The following is a 14,600-nucleotide window of genomic DNA, read 5'->3' as shown; positions in this document are numbered from 1 at the left end:
GCAAAATCTGCAACACAAAAAGCTGCGTTTCCGCAACGTGGGGCCTCAGCCTTCAAGAGGTTTTCCAGGACTTTTCATTTTTTTCCCCAAAATATCATAATATAAAATTAAGGGCATGTTCACTTATGTTGGTCAAAAATCCTTCAGGCATGTAGGATTTTTTGGTCTGGCAAAACAACAGACGTCATAAGGAATCTCCAATGGGCTCCATTACAGTCAATGGGGTCCATAGGGATCCGTCATGTGAGGGATCCATCTGTTCTTATAATGGAAATCAGAACAGACATGGGAACTGACCATGTGAATGTGGCCAAAGACTCTGTCCCGATCCGCACCTCGCCCACTATATGGGTGGTGCATGGCCGGGATCCGGGCGAGCTCTGCTCTGATTCTCTAAGTGGGCTGGAATCTTTTATTACTTCAGGTAAATATGAAAGGTTACCATCCAATTGGAGAATCAGAGCTAATTTACTAGCATTCGGATTTCCGTTCTTCAAGTCCGCCTGGGGACCCGAAAACAGAAACCCTATCCGCTGCGGAAACCCGCGTACCCCATTGACTACAATGCTAATCTGCAATGGGAGCCATCTGCCTCCAGATCCGTACAATGTGTTCCGAGCAACTCATCGGTGGGAGTGCGGGGTACGAGGCCACCAGCAATGTGATGATCAACTCTTGGACAACCCCTTTAAATCTGCACTACTAATAAACCTATATGGGTGGAGACATTTGTTAGACCTATGTTAGTGGATAGCTGCTGTGTTCCATGAGTGGCGCTTCTGATTCACAAGTCATTTGTCACATGGCCTGTTTGCAGCTCAGTCCCTTTCAAGTGAATGGGGTTCATGGGGTGAATGTCTCAGTACAGAGGATACTATAATAGTCTGAATGCTCTTTGATCAGATGATCTGCGGGGAGGCCTGATGAAGGACACATCAATAACATAGGTTTACATGTGTAGGGTTTATAGGGCACCTAAGCAGACCCCAATACAGCTTCCTGTCAGTGAGTCAGACTAGAAGAAGTGAGTAACATTTTTTTGTGGATATATTAATATCATTGTTCCAGAGCTCTCGTGGACATCCTGCGTCACCAGTCAATGTCAGGGAGCCACGGCGAGAGGAATAACAGCACGGCTATCAGTTCAGGAACACATGATAATGGACCATCGCGTCCTCCAAAAAACCTCTACAACCCAGTCAAGTCCTCGAAGAGCAACCATGGTGAGTAAACCCATGGAGTATATTCATGTAGAGTTACAAGTATATAGTATTGTGCAAAAGATGTAGGGAAAATGATGGTAAAGTCGGAACGCTTTCAGGACTAGAAGGGTTAATAGTTTATTTTATATGTCAACAAATAAAATGACGTGAATAACGAAAAGAGAAATGCCAATCCCATCAATATTTGGTGTGACCTTTACCCTTTGGAGGAGGAGTCCTGGAAGTGATGATATGACCCCCCATATAGCCCTGATCTCATCATCATCCAGTCTGTCTGGGATGACATGAAGAGACAGACGGATTGGAGCAAGCCTATATACACAGAAGATCTGGGCTTAGTTCTCCAAGATGGCGGGAACAACCTCCCTGCTGAGTCCTGCCAAAAACTGTCTGCAAGTACCGAGAAGAACTGATGGAAGGGAAAGGGCAAAGGTCACACCGAATATTGATGGGATTTATTCACTTCATTTTACTCATTGACAAAATAAACTATTAACCCTTCTGTTTCTGAACGCCTTCTTACTGCGCAGCATTTGTCCACACCAGCCTAAAAATTTTGGATGGTCCTGTACAGATAAAAACTCAATAGAACTGTATACAAATATCTGGAAATGTTCTTTCATGGCGAGATTGTTCCTAAATCTGACTATACATTCGATCGGACAGAGCCCCCTCCATCTTGGTTGGTTCCCATTGTCCGTCAGAAAAGAAAGAAACATGATAAATAGCTGGGATGATTTAGGAAAACCTGCACTCGCAGGGGGTTGGACCCGATGGCCCTTGAGGTCCCTTCCAACTCTACCATAAGAAAAAAAAAAAGAATAAGAATGATGGAAGAAGAGATGAGAGTACGTGCAGATGGACACCAGATGGAGGGGGCTCCGTCTATATTTTACAATTACCGTCCGTCTCTCTCATTCTATGACGGATGAGCACAACGGACATTAACAACAGCAATGTGAACCCTAAGCTGACAAAAGTCAAAACAAGATTGACTCCTTTCTATACAATGATCCCGCCGAGATATAACTAATATTAATAAATATATAAAATTGGAAATATATAGAACTTACACCAATAAGGGAATAGAATAAAATGGGTACGTATGGTATGGTACCATATACCGCCTGACCAATCCCTCAGTTATGGCACATCCTGATATGTTTCCCCAATCTGTTGGTTCGTCAGGGGACAATAAAGGCCTAAGACCCCATGCAGTCGGCCATGTCTGCTTCCGATGTGGGGCTGAGTTTGCAGCGGAGTGCCTTCAGGTAACATTCAGAGTGACCAAGTGTCAATTGAATGTATTCCATGTTGTACTCCCCTCTGTGGGGGCTTCCGAACCGTTCCATTCCGATGACACGGAACAGGATAGCACCTTCTATATAATCATCTATATCGTCAGAACTGAATGAATTGGAAGCCGCCATAGTGGTGAGTACATCATGGAATACGCCACGGATGACACTCAGATGTCACTCTAAGTGCACTGCGCTTCATACTCAGCCCCAGACCGAAAATGCACCCGATCATGTGCATGGGACCTAAACATGCAACCCATCCTATGTATATAAATATAGCCGTCCAGGTCCAGGGACCTGGAACTTACTTCCTCCGTGGATTTATTCTAGTTGGACCTAGGAGTTCAAGGCTAGTTCTGATACTGGGTCTCGTTTTTGGAACCAACCCCATGCCCCTGGGTATCTCTGTCCCCTCCCTTCTGCCCCGTAGTAACCTGAGCTATGAGCTCTGGCTTTACTGTGGTCTTCCAGCCCCATAACACAGGTAACTGTTAAAATATGGATGAGGTGGAGTGACCAGTGCCGCACCTCCCATGAGGCGACCTGAAGAGACTGCTTCAGGCGACGCTATACCAGGGCCCCAGGGAGGGCGGCATTTTTGCTTACCGAAGCCAGTCCAGGACAAGCTGTCCTGGACTGGCTTAGCACCAAGCGGTGGATTGGGGAGGCCACTGGAGCAGCGCTGCTCCAGCAGCCTCCCCTCACGCTCAGGCAGAGAGCAGGTCCTCTCCTTGTCTGCGAACGCCGCTAAGCCCCGCCCCTTCGCCCCGCCCCTCGCTCTGGCCAGCCCCCGCCGCTCCGGCCCCTCCTCCGGGGGGGGGGGGGCTTTCTGTCGTCCGCCTCGGGCGGCAAAAAAGGCAGGTTCACCCCTGGGAGTGACCCATGGGTTGGGTGTTGTTTCCAATTACTTGACCCAAGAAATGGAACCACACTGGAACCCCAAGGTCCAGCATCAAATAAACCCCGAAGGAAGGAAGTAAAGTAATACTCCAACCCCATTAATTTATGCGCCGTCTTAGATGGACGCGTACGCTCCCACATGTAATGCCATTGGCTACTGTACGAAGAACGGAAAAAGTATTACGACTAAAAAAAAGAAGCCATAGAAATTAATGTATTTGTGGACTAGGGCTGGTATAGCCGATCCTATCTGACATATGGATGGTACTCGCCATTCTCCACCCACTCATATAACGCGTACGCATTGTTGTCACACAAGCTGTTTCGATACAAAGGATGTTTCTGTCCTGACATATTTTACACAATAACGGCAGAATGTGTTAATCTCGTGAAGTTCTACAAAACTATCAATGAGAATGGCGTACTCGATTCCGTATGTTTAGGAACCGACAGAAGGTGCGAAGCTTCACATATGCATAAACCTTGAATAGTCCCAAGATGTTGCACTGAAGGAATGTACATTTATAAGAACGCTTTCTACTGAAATTGTGTTTTTGACAGATTTTGGGTTAAATATTCAGATTTACCTTTAATATTTTTCTGAATACATCAATGGCTTAACTACTGCCATAGCAGCAGAGGCAGCTGCCACAGGGCCCGGGACATTAGGGGCCTGGTGACAGCCGCTACCGCTGATATCATTATACTTGGGGGTCTTTTTGGATCCCTGAGTATAATGATCGGCGGCCCAGGAGAGGTAAGAAACATAAAAACACTGTTACTTATGCTCCACGCTCCGGGCAGGCTTCGGCCTAGTCGTCTGACGTCTCATGACCCCGGCCTGCGTCCTGGGTCATGTGACGTCTGACGTCATTGAAGATGGACTACTTCGGAGGCCGACAGTGTAGGAGCCGGAAGATAGTTGACAAACAGAGGTTTTTTAATGTTTTTCTCCGATTAATATACTCTGGGGTCTGAAAAGACCCCAGAGTATAATAATTGTTTATGGTTGTCTACAGTGGGACATAATACTGTGTGCCGGGGCCACTATGGAGCATAATACTGTGTGCAGGGGCCACTATGGGGGATAATACTGTGTGCAGGGGCCACTATGGGACATAATACTGTGTGCAGGGGCCACTATGGGACATAATACTGTGTGCAGGGGCCACTATGGGACATAATACTGTGTGCAGGGGCCACTATGGGGCATAATACTGTGTGCAGGGGCCACTATGGGGGATAATACTGTGTGCAGAGGCCACTATAGGGGAATAATACTGTGTGCAGGGGCCACTATGGGGGATAATACTGTGTACAGGGGCCACTATAGGACATAATACTGTGTGCAGGGGCCACTATGGGGTTAATACTGTGTACAGGGGCCATTATGGGGTTAATACTGCGTGCAGGGGCCACTATGGGGTTAATACTGCGTGCAGGGGCCACTATGGGGGATAATACTGTGTACAGGGGCCACTATAGGACATAATACTGTGTGCAGGGGCCACTATGGGGTTAATACTGTGTGCAGGGGCCACTATGGGGTTAATACTGCGTGCAGGGGCCACTATGGGGAATAATACTGTGTGCAGGGGACACTATGGAGCATAATACTGTGTGCAGGGGACACTATGGGGCATAATACTGTGTGCAGGGTCCACTATAGGCTATAATACTGTGTGGAGGGGCCACTATGGGGTATAGTACTGTTTGGAGGGGCCACTGTGGGGCATAATAGAGCGAGCAGGAATGCGTAGGAGGGCGTCGGTCGAGGTCTTCGGTGTCGGTCGGGGGGGACTGTCAAAAGTTCGCCACGGGGCCCCGCCATTCCTAGTTACGCCACTGAAATACATTTATGTATGGGCCGTAGCCGCAGTTGCCCCGCACTGGTAGCTAAAGTCACGTTTTAGGGCGATGACGTGTGATACCCATGACAATCCACCCTGCGTATTTGTGGGTCGCGCGCCGTCCATCCTTGATCCATTTTTCACACCCATGAAAAACAGCTCAACTTTTTAAAAATATTTCCTGTACTTTTCTCTGGGTCCATGAAAAACAGATGACAGGTGTCACCCATTTATTTTCATGGAAATTTAGATAATAATAACTAATAATATTAATAATAGATATGTAAATTAATCAGATGGTTGGGATTTATACTGCAACTACAGTAATAGCGCGCCCGGGTTCTTCTGACTGTGTAAACACTGACACCTTGTGGCCATCGGTGGAGTTTTCTTACCAATTTGAAACACTTCCATCTAAAAAAAAATACTGCACAGTAGATCAGATTTAATAATACCGCCATTTCATACACCAGTCTAAATAAAAGACCCTACAGTCACAGACTCCAACCTCTTATTAAATCCGTTCCTCTCCTATACTTCAGAATGAAAATCTAAACCAGTTGAGAACATAAGCCAGACAGAAGTGTCCCCGTCTCAGCCGCACACATTCCTGAGACCAAACATGAATCCTGAATAGATGATATAACCTTAATATAAAGTAACTTATATACAGTGCCTTGCGAAAGTATTCGGCCCCCTGGAACTTTTCAACCTTTTGCCACATTTCAGGCTTCAAACATAAAGATATAAAATTTAATTTTGGGGGAGAAGAATCAACAACAACAAGTGGGACACAATTGTCAGGTGGAACGAAATTTATTGGATATTTTAAACTTTTTTAACTAATTAAAAACTGAAAAGTGGGGCGTGCAAAATTATTCGGTCCCCCTGCGTTAATACTTTGTAGCGCCACCTTTTGCTGCGATTACAGCTACAAGTCGCTTGGGGTATGTCTCTATCAGTTTTGCACATCTGAACTGTGACTTGGCCATTCTAACACCTGGATACGTTTATTTGTGAACCATTCCATTGTAGATTTTGCTTTATGTTTTGGATCATTGTCTTGTTGGAAGATAAATGTCAATTCCAGTTTCAGGTCTTTTGCAGACTCCAACAGGTTTTCTTCCAGAATGGTCCTGTATTTGGCTCCATCCATGTTAGGGAATTTCCAGATAATAATTCCCCAGAAGCTGCTGGCGAACCCTGGAGGAAGGGGCACAAGGGACAGTGAGCCCTAAGCTGAAGCCCCCAACTGTCCCTTCCTATTGCCAGGCCCTATCCTACGTAATAGGCGGCAACCACAAAGACATTCCCTTCCTGTATATGTGATACACAAAACGCTGACAAGACGGACAACAACAAAGAGAGGTCAGCTAGCCAAGGGTCAGTAAACAGTCAAGCAATGCAGTACCAAATCAGAGTCCAAAAGAAAAGTCAGTAGGGAAGCCAGAGGTCAGGATTAGAATACAAGTAAATAAACAGCAAGGGAAACCAGCAAGCACAAGGCAATAACAGGCACCAGTGTGAAGAAAAGCAGGCCCAAACCATGATGCTGCCACCACCATGTTTGACAGGGGGGATGGTGTGTTCAGGGGGATGAGCTGTGTTGTTTTGTTTCGTTTTGCATTGCGGGCAAAAAGTTGGATTTTGGTTTCATCTGAGCAGAGCACCTTCTTCCACATGTTTGGTGTCTCCCAGGTGGCTTGTGGCAAACATTACATAAGACTTTTTATGGATATCTTTGAGAAATGGCTTTCTTCTTGCCACTCTTCCATAGAGGCCAGATTTGTGCAGTGTATGACTGATTGTTGTCCTATGGACAGACTCTCCCACCTCAGCTGTAGATCTCTGCAGGTCATCCAGAGAGATCATGGGCCTCTTGGCTGCATCTCTGATCAGTCTTCTCCTTGTTTGAGATGAAAGTTTAGAGGGACGGCCGGGTCTTGGTAGATTTGCAGTGCTCTGATACTCCTTCCATCTCAATACGATTGCTTGCACAGCGCTCCTTGGGATGTTTAAAGCTTGGGAAATCTTTTTGTATCCAAATCCGGCTTTAAACTTCTCCACAACAGTATCTCGGACCTGCCTGGTGTGTTCCTTGGTCTTCATGATGCTCTCTGCGCTTTAAACAGAACCCTGAGCCTATCACAGAGCAGGTGCATTTATACGGAGACTTGGTTACACACAGGTGGATTCTATTTATCATCAGTCATTTAGGAGAACAATGGATCATTCAGAGATCCACACTGAACTGAACCGAGTGAGTTTGCCGCACTGAAAGTAAAGGGGCCAAATAATTTTGCACACCCCACTTTTCAGTTTTTTAGTTGTTAAAAAAAGTTTAAATTATCCAATAAATTTCGTTCCACTTCACAACTGTGTCCCACTTGTTGTTGCTGATTCTTCATCAAACGATTAAAATTTGATATCTTTATGTTTGAAGCCTGAAATGTGGCAAAAGGTTGAAAAGATCAAAGGGGGCCGAATACTTTCACAAGACTCTGTATGGTCGTGTGGTGTAGATTATGGTAGAGAGGCAGAGAGTAAATTGTCTGGCCTCATGATCAGCAGAGTCAGAACCCCCTTTATCACTTAAAGGTGTTGCTTGACACTTAACACCTAATCTCAGGAAAATGCCATTCCGAACCTATGAAAACATAGAAAAATACTTACATATAAAATGCTCACTGGGACTGCCATAGCTTAGAAGTAGATATTTTTCATATATATTGCCAGTTATGCGCTGAACCTCTGTTTTGATGCTGCCAGGGCTTGCTGCATCCAGGATTATCATATAAAGGGCTACAATTACCATAGTTTTCCCTTCTTACAGACATTGCCTCTATTTACAGCTCCCTACATGTCCCTATTGAACATGTTAGGTAGATTTTCATTACATAAAAAAACGCCACTACTGAGAAACTGTATTACTAATGATAGGACAATCTGCTGCCCAGCATGGGAAACGTGATCCTCTCCAGAGTTATAAACTCTATGTGTATTTGATAGCAAACTTTTAAGCAGATTTTCTTTGTCTCATTTGTTTTATCATTTATTATTAATTAAAATAGCATTTTAGGAGTTAGATTAATAAAAGTTTAGAAATATTACTTATATCTTTCATGTTTTACACACAACTTTGATACTGTAAGGCTTACAACTGTATATTTTTGCATCTTTTCTTAGATAATATGCATCATAACTTCATCCTCACTGTCAACAGCCCAAAGCATGCAGCCACATTAGGTAAGTCTCAGTTTTGGTGCTCACAATGATGCAGCTTCATTTATTTATTCAAATATATTAACTATTAACCCTTTTATTCTAGAGAAAATTCTCATTTTGCAGCGTTATTCTACACCTGCTTAAAACTTTCAAGCAGTATTGTGTTTTAATTATCTATTTTTTTAAATTACCGTATATACTTGAGTATAAGCCGAATTTTTCAGCCCTGTTTTTGTGCTGAAAAAGCCCCCCTCGGCTTATACTCAAGTCAACAAAAAAAATAATTTTATTTTATTTTTTTTATTTTTATTGTTTAGGAGGGGAGGTCTATGACCAGCCACAATATTAATGTATAGAATCTCCCATAGAATAGTGCAAAAAAAAATAAAAAATAAAAAAATAAAAGTTCTAAATCCCTCCTTTCCCTAGAATACATATAAAAGTAGAAAATGACTGTGACACACGTACACATTAGGTATCCCTGTGTCTGATAGTGCCCGGTCTACTGAATATAGGGGATCTGCAGTGCTCCTGTTCTGTCAGGAAGGGGTTAATAGGAGCACTGCAGATCCCCTATATTCAGCCAGGCTGAATTCCAAGTGGGGGAAGAAAAAACAGTCCTCAAGCTCAGGGAAGGGGCAGACAGACAACCAAAACACCCCCTCCCCTTCCCCAGCATCTACTGCACCCAAAAACTCCGGCCATTTTAATTTTTGAAATTTCCCAGTAGCTGCTGCATTTCCCCCCTCGGCTTATACTCGAGTCAATAAGTTTTCCCAGTTTTTTGCGGTAAAATTAGGGGCTTCGGCTTATACTCGAGTATATACGGTATCTATTTTTTAATAACCTATTTTGTCTTCTTAGCCCTTGGTTTCGTTGCTTAATGTATTCAATAATGGAGTATAGAATTCTGTGATCAACTAGTGGATCCTGACTACAAACAGTTTCCTCTGTAGTCAGGTTTTCCGAGTCAAGGATACCCTTAGGGGAACCTATATCAATATCTACATCAATGTCAGAAGATCCCTCCATTTAATAACCATCTAATATGTATGGCCGTGTCCTGACTTTACCCTGATAGCAGATATTGGGGTAAAGTAAGATGTGCGATGGGCTGAAGTAGAGAGCGATCTAAAGTATATGGACAACCTAATGGCTTACCAAAAGACTTCAACCACTGATAAGAGTCGGTACATCTTGGAGTGGTAAAAGGGCACAGTATAAGAAGACGTGAACTTCCTTAGTGTAGGAGAGAATCCTCTCGCACAGTTCACAATCTTGTGATCGTGTAGTCGGAAGGAATATTTGTGCCATGTATCATTTAAAGGGATAACCTACTTTGGGCTCTAGCTTTGATTTCTGTCCACAATATTACAAATGTTCACAATATATTCCTTGCTGTATACTATATACTGTATACTTCTTGTCTAATTTCTGACATTTATGTTTCTGCTCCTTTTCTTAGACTATCGGATTAACAATATTCAACTTCCACCTTCTTCCACAAAATACAACACCATGTCCTTCTCTCGGTCCTTCCATAACCTGTCTCACTTACCACCCTCGTATGAATCTGCCATTAAGTCTGACATCAGCAGGTATTCTTCTCTCAAGAGGCTAGGTACGTCTTCCAAGAGATTTTTATTTTTATAGAATTTTTCCAATATCGTATTATTGCATGGAATATGAACCATCAGACTGGGCTGCCGATTCCTTTAGATTATTTGGTTTACTGGCTTATTGCATGGTGTTCAATGGTATAATGTTGTATCATTGGTCATATTGTATCTATGATGATAGTTATATCTCATACATTAAAAGGTAATAGCAAATATATGCAGAAAACAGAAAAAATATAACGTAAATAGAAAAAAGCAAAAGCAGCAAAGGTAATAAATAAAGCCTATTAGAGCTCGTTCACACGGGCACAAAGGGGGAGATTATGGTGCGTAATCCAATCATAATCCGCCCCCTCACAATGGTGGTCTATAGAGACCGCCAGGCTACTTTTTTCCGTGAGTGGCATGTTGCATGCAACCCCGGATTCCGCAGCTCATTTAGCCCTGGCGTCCGCCTCGTGGCAGCAACCTCCGGAGTCGGCCCATTCATTTGAGCCTACTCCGAAGGGGGAAGCCACGACTGTCAGAAGCCATTACTCTCGATGCCAAAATCCGCCCTTATGCTCCCCATGTGAACTTACCCTTATAACACATCCTGAGGCATCTATCAATTCTATCTAAAAGGAGTGCATCATCCCTGGGACTTGTGAGCCAAAGTCATTAATATGGAGTAAGTCCCCCATTTTGGAGTCTTGGTGTGACCTTTTGCCCATTGATCCAGAAGAGCATTTGTGAGGTCAGACACTGATGTTGGGTGAGAGGGCCATCGGTGTTGAAATTCATCCAAAATCTGTTTGATGGGATTACTAGTTAACTTCCTCCACACCAAACTCCCCCAACCATGCCTTTATGGACATTGGGGCACAGTAATGCTGGAAATTCAATATTGCAAACCCCTTTAAAGAGATGGTCTCATAAGGTGAAGTCAGCAGAAACTTTCTTGGGCTCTGCCAGGCTGAAAATGGATGGGACTGGAGGTAGTCGGTGCTGCGATTCAATTCAATGGGAGCGCCGGAGATAGCCTACAGCCTTCACCTTATGAGACAATCCCTTTAAGTAAAAAACCATTGAGGACTATTTTTAATACAACAGTTTCAAGAGTGTTATTTCCCATCAGTGTAAGTTAAAGCACCAGAGATGTGAAGCTTAGAAGGTATTCTCTAAGGCTAGATATCAGTCTCGGCTATGAGAGAATTCTGGAATTAAAACACTTCCTCTAGATCTACAAAACACAACAAGGCTTCAATAAAATAGCAGAAGGTTCTGAATTATAAAATCATGTTTCGTATATGAATAGTACAAGGGAATATAAGAAACGTTGTCATTTATCTTATAAAAGAAATCGGTATCCTTCTCCACTTATTAAGCTGCTCCCATACTCAGGGCTGTTTTAACACATTGGGGGACCCAGTGCAAAGGTTTCATAAGTGGGCCCACCCATTGCCGCCACTTACAAATACCTGACCTGCTCTAATTCTAATAGCCCCTCAATGGCCCTCACACAATATAATGCCCCTTAGTGGACCTCACATAGTATAACTCCCTTTAGTGGCCCCCACACAGTATAAAGCCCCTTAGCAACCCCCACACAGTATAATGCCCCTTAGTGCCCCCCACACAGTGTAATACCCCTTAGTGGCCCTCACACAGTATAATACCTCACTAGTGGCCTTCACACAGTATAATGCCCCTTACTGGCTCTCACAAAGTGTAATGCCTCTTAGTGGTCCTCACACAGCATAATGCCCTATAGTGGCCCTCACACAGTATAATTCCCCTTAGTGGCCCTAACACAGTATAATGCCCCTTAGTGGCCCTCACACAGTATAATACCCCTTAGTGGCCCTCACAGTATAATGGCCCTTAGTGGCCCTCACAGTATAATGGCCCTTAGTGGCCCTCACACAGTATAATGCCCCTTAGTTCTCCCACATAGTATAATGCCCCACTAGTGGCCCTTACATATGTACTTCGCTAATACAGGGATTTTAATGATAAAGTTACCCTGAAGATTTGTTGGAACCTCCGGCCAAGAATTGTATGTTGAGTCCAGTTTCAAGTTACAATGGTCCAGAACAGACTACAGTACGTTGAACATATTGTACACAAAAGGGATATTTTACTTCAATTTTTCAGTATATTTTTCATGTATATGACTAACCTTAGATTCTATTGCATTATTTTTCCTACAGCAGAGAAAGATATGGATGACTTTTACATAAAGCGGAAACACCTAGCCGAATTAACACGTGGCACTCTCCCACTTCATGTCATGAAGATGAACTATGAACGTGACGGCTACCTGGAAAAATCACAGACACCGAGACGTGTCATGTCCCAGGAGCACATCCTTTCAGACAATCACTATCCTGTACATTACGATTATACAATACCCAGAGATCGCCTCATCTCCCAAGAACGTCTTCTTTCTCGTGAAGTCTTGCACTCACAGGAGCATCTTCTGTCTCCTGAACGAATCCACCATCGTGGGCCAACACCATTCCAAGAAATGCGTCTTGGGCACCAGAAAGCCCTTTCCCACACCAATGTTTGTGTCAGCACTCCAATGCTAGACCGTCACCACATGATTAAAATGAATTCCCACCCAACTTCTTCCAATTCTCCCAAGACGACATGGGATATGGCTAACCACACTGCCAATCGGCGGCAAGCCTTTGCTACTAAGCGTCAAAACACCATTGAACAACTCCAATTTATTCCCGGCCATCTCCCCAGCCAACATCTGCGTACTGGAAGCAAGAATGAGGTTACAGTCTAAGCTGCTTATTTTTACTGTTCCCTTTTTTCTATACTAGGTAAAAACAAAAAAAGCAGATGATTTTGTTATGTGGCTTCCTTACAATTTTCTTATTGCTTACTTTGTAACTAGCTGTTCTTAGAACTTCAAGAGGAACGTTCCGGTTCCTTGGAGGAATGGAAAGAGCAGTCTTATTTTTTGCGTTTTTTATTTTATCGCTTTATTGTATGAAGCTGCCTCCACCGCCAAGTTGATGGAAGAGTCAATGGCATTACATGATGTCAAGGGTGATGATGTTAAAAACGAAAGCGAGTTGGAAACACAGCACCTTATTTGGCTAGAGGTTACGTCGGAAGCCCGCGAGGGGGCTGAGGATATAGAGAAGGAACTCAAAGAATTTTCAATTTTTCACGGTTGGTCGAAGGAGTGTTACTGAGATGAGAATGGGTCAGGTCAAAAATGGATCCCTCGGAAACAAAAAATATAAAAAATTGTTGCACAGTAACAGATCGGATGACCGCAGCGATGTCTCAGAGTAGCGCTACAAAAAAAAACTTTTTATGGATATGCTTGATTCCCAAACTTAATTTCATCACTTTTGCTAAGGAAGGAACAATCCAATATGAACGTTATTATGGGCGGTTCCGTCCAACGCTAAGACAACTTTCTTCACAACGTCCAATTTTGGATACAAGCTACGATGAGAACTATGGGAAACGCTTGCTTTGGTCTACGAGAAGGACCTTTGACCCTTTCGAAGTCTATTGTTTGATACGTTCACTAGCTGCATCGTCTATTATTAAAAAAATATCCTGCATCGAAAAGAAAGCCATCTAGTTCCTTACATCGTGGTATCAACGCTTCACATGATTTGGTCATTTTATGGAGAAAAAAAAACACAAAAAAAAAAGGATCGTGCCATAAAGAAATCTTTATTTTGTTATTATATTTTTTACCTCAATGACGTCACGCTATTTCAGACTTCTTTCGTAACTTTTTATCTCCACGCCATCACTGACATTGCTGGCAACCTGACCTGTAATGATTCCCCCCCTTTTCCCACTTTCTACACTTCCATGGAGTTCTCTCGAACACAAATGGCCTTAACTGTTTCAATAATCTCTCCCCTCAGGCAGTATTTATGATACGAGTTCCAGATTTGTGTATTCTGCCAGCTACGAACTTCGAGATACGCCATGTGTGACAATTCTTTTTGCCATACTACCGATCAAGATGTCAAAAAGCTATAATATCCCATTCCCTGAGATCAATTATTCAGATGATTTATTGGGGGTTTCGCCAATGGTTCTGGCCAAACGGCTCCGGTTGACGTTGTACAAGTCACATCTTGCTGCTAAAATCTTAACCCAAGTGAGATACTGAATACATCTATAATAAATAAGACCACGCCCTACTGTATCTTATGGTGGATTCACACCAACGACAAAACTCCATAGACTGGTGAAGGCAAGAATCCTATGTGTAGCATGATCGTAACAAATGACGCTGTTGTACGTAGAAACCATCCAGCAAGTCTCTTTATGATGCTTTAGGAATGAGGAAAATCTTCCCTAAATTATAACAGGGATTGTCTCTATTTTTATTTTTTTAGCATTGCCAATAGCCTTGTCCAGTGGTTTTTTTTTTTATCGCTAGGGTGATGTCTAAAATGAGGGTCCCTAAATACCTCCTTTTTGTACATTAACTTAGATAAGTGTAAGTGT

The 14,600-nt window shown here is 43.3% G+C and overlaps 1 protein-coding gene across 1 annotated transcript in view; it reads left to right on the top strand.

Annotated features, from left to right (window-relative positions):
• Window positions 1-13,302, top strand: part of LOC142208901 (protein shisa-7-like) — a 51,990-nt gene extending 38,688 nt beyond the window's left edge. Inside the window, exons 3-6 of the mRNA XM_075277744.1 lie at window positions 1,069-1,223; window positions 8,461-8,520; window positions 9,965-10,120; window positions 12,311-13,302. Of these exons, the coding sequence (XP_075133845.1) occupies window positions 1,069-1,223; window positions 8,461-8,520; window positions 9,965-10,120; window positions 12,311-12,897 (958 nt within the window). The 3' untranslated portion in view covers window positions 12,898-13,302. The remainder of the gene's footprint in view (window positions 1-1,068; window positions 1,224-8,460; window positions 8,521-9,964; window positions 10,121-12,310) is intronic.
• The last annotated feature ends 1,298 nt before the right edge of the window (window positions 13,303-14,600 follow it).

Source organism: Leptodactylus fuscus, chromosome 6, assembly GCF_031893055.1.
Source record: "Leptodactylus fuscus isolate aLepFus1 chromosome 6, aLepFus1.hap2, whole genome shotgun sequence".
Taxonomy (NCBI): Eukaryota; Metazoa; Chordata; class Amphibia; order Anura; family Leptodactylidae; genus Leptodactylus; species Leptodactylus fuscus.
The sequence above is the reverse complement of the archived record's forward strand: the minus strand, read 5'-3'. Positions and strand labels throughout refer to the sequence as shown.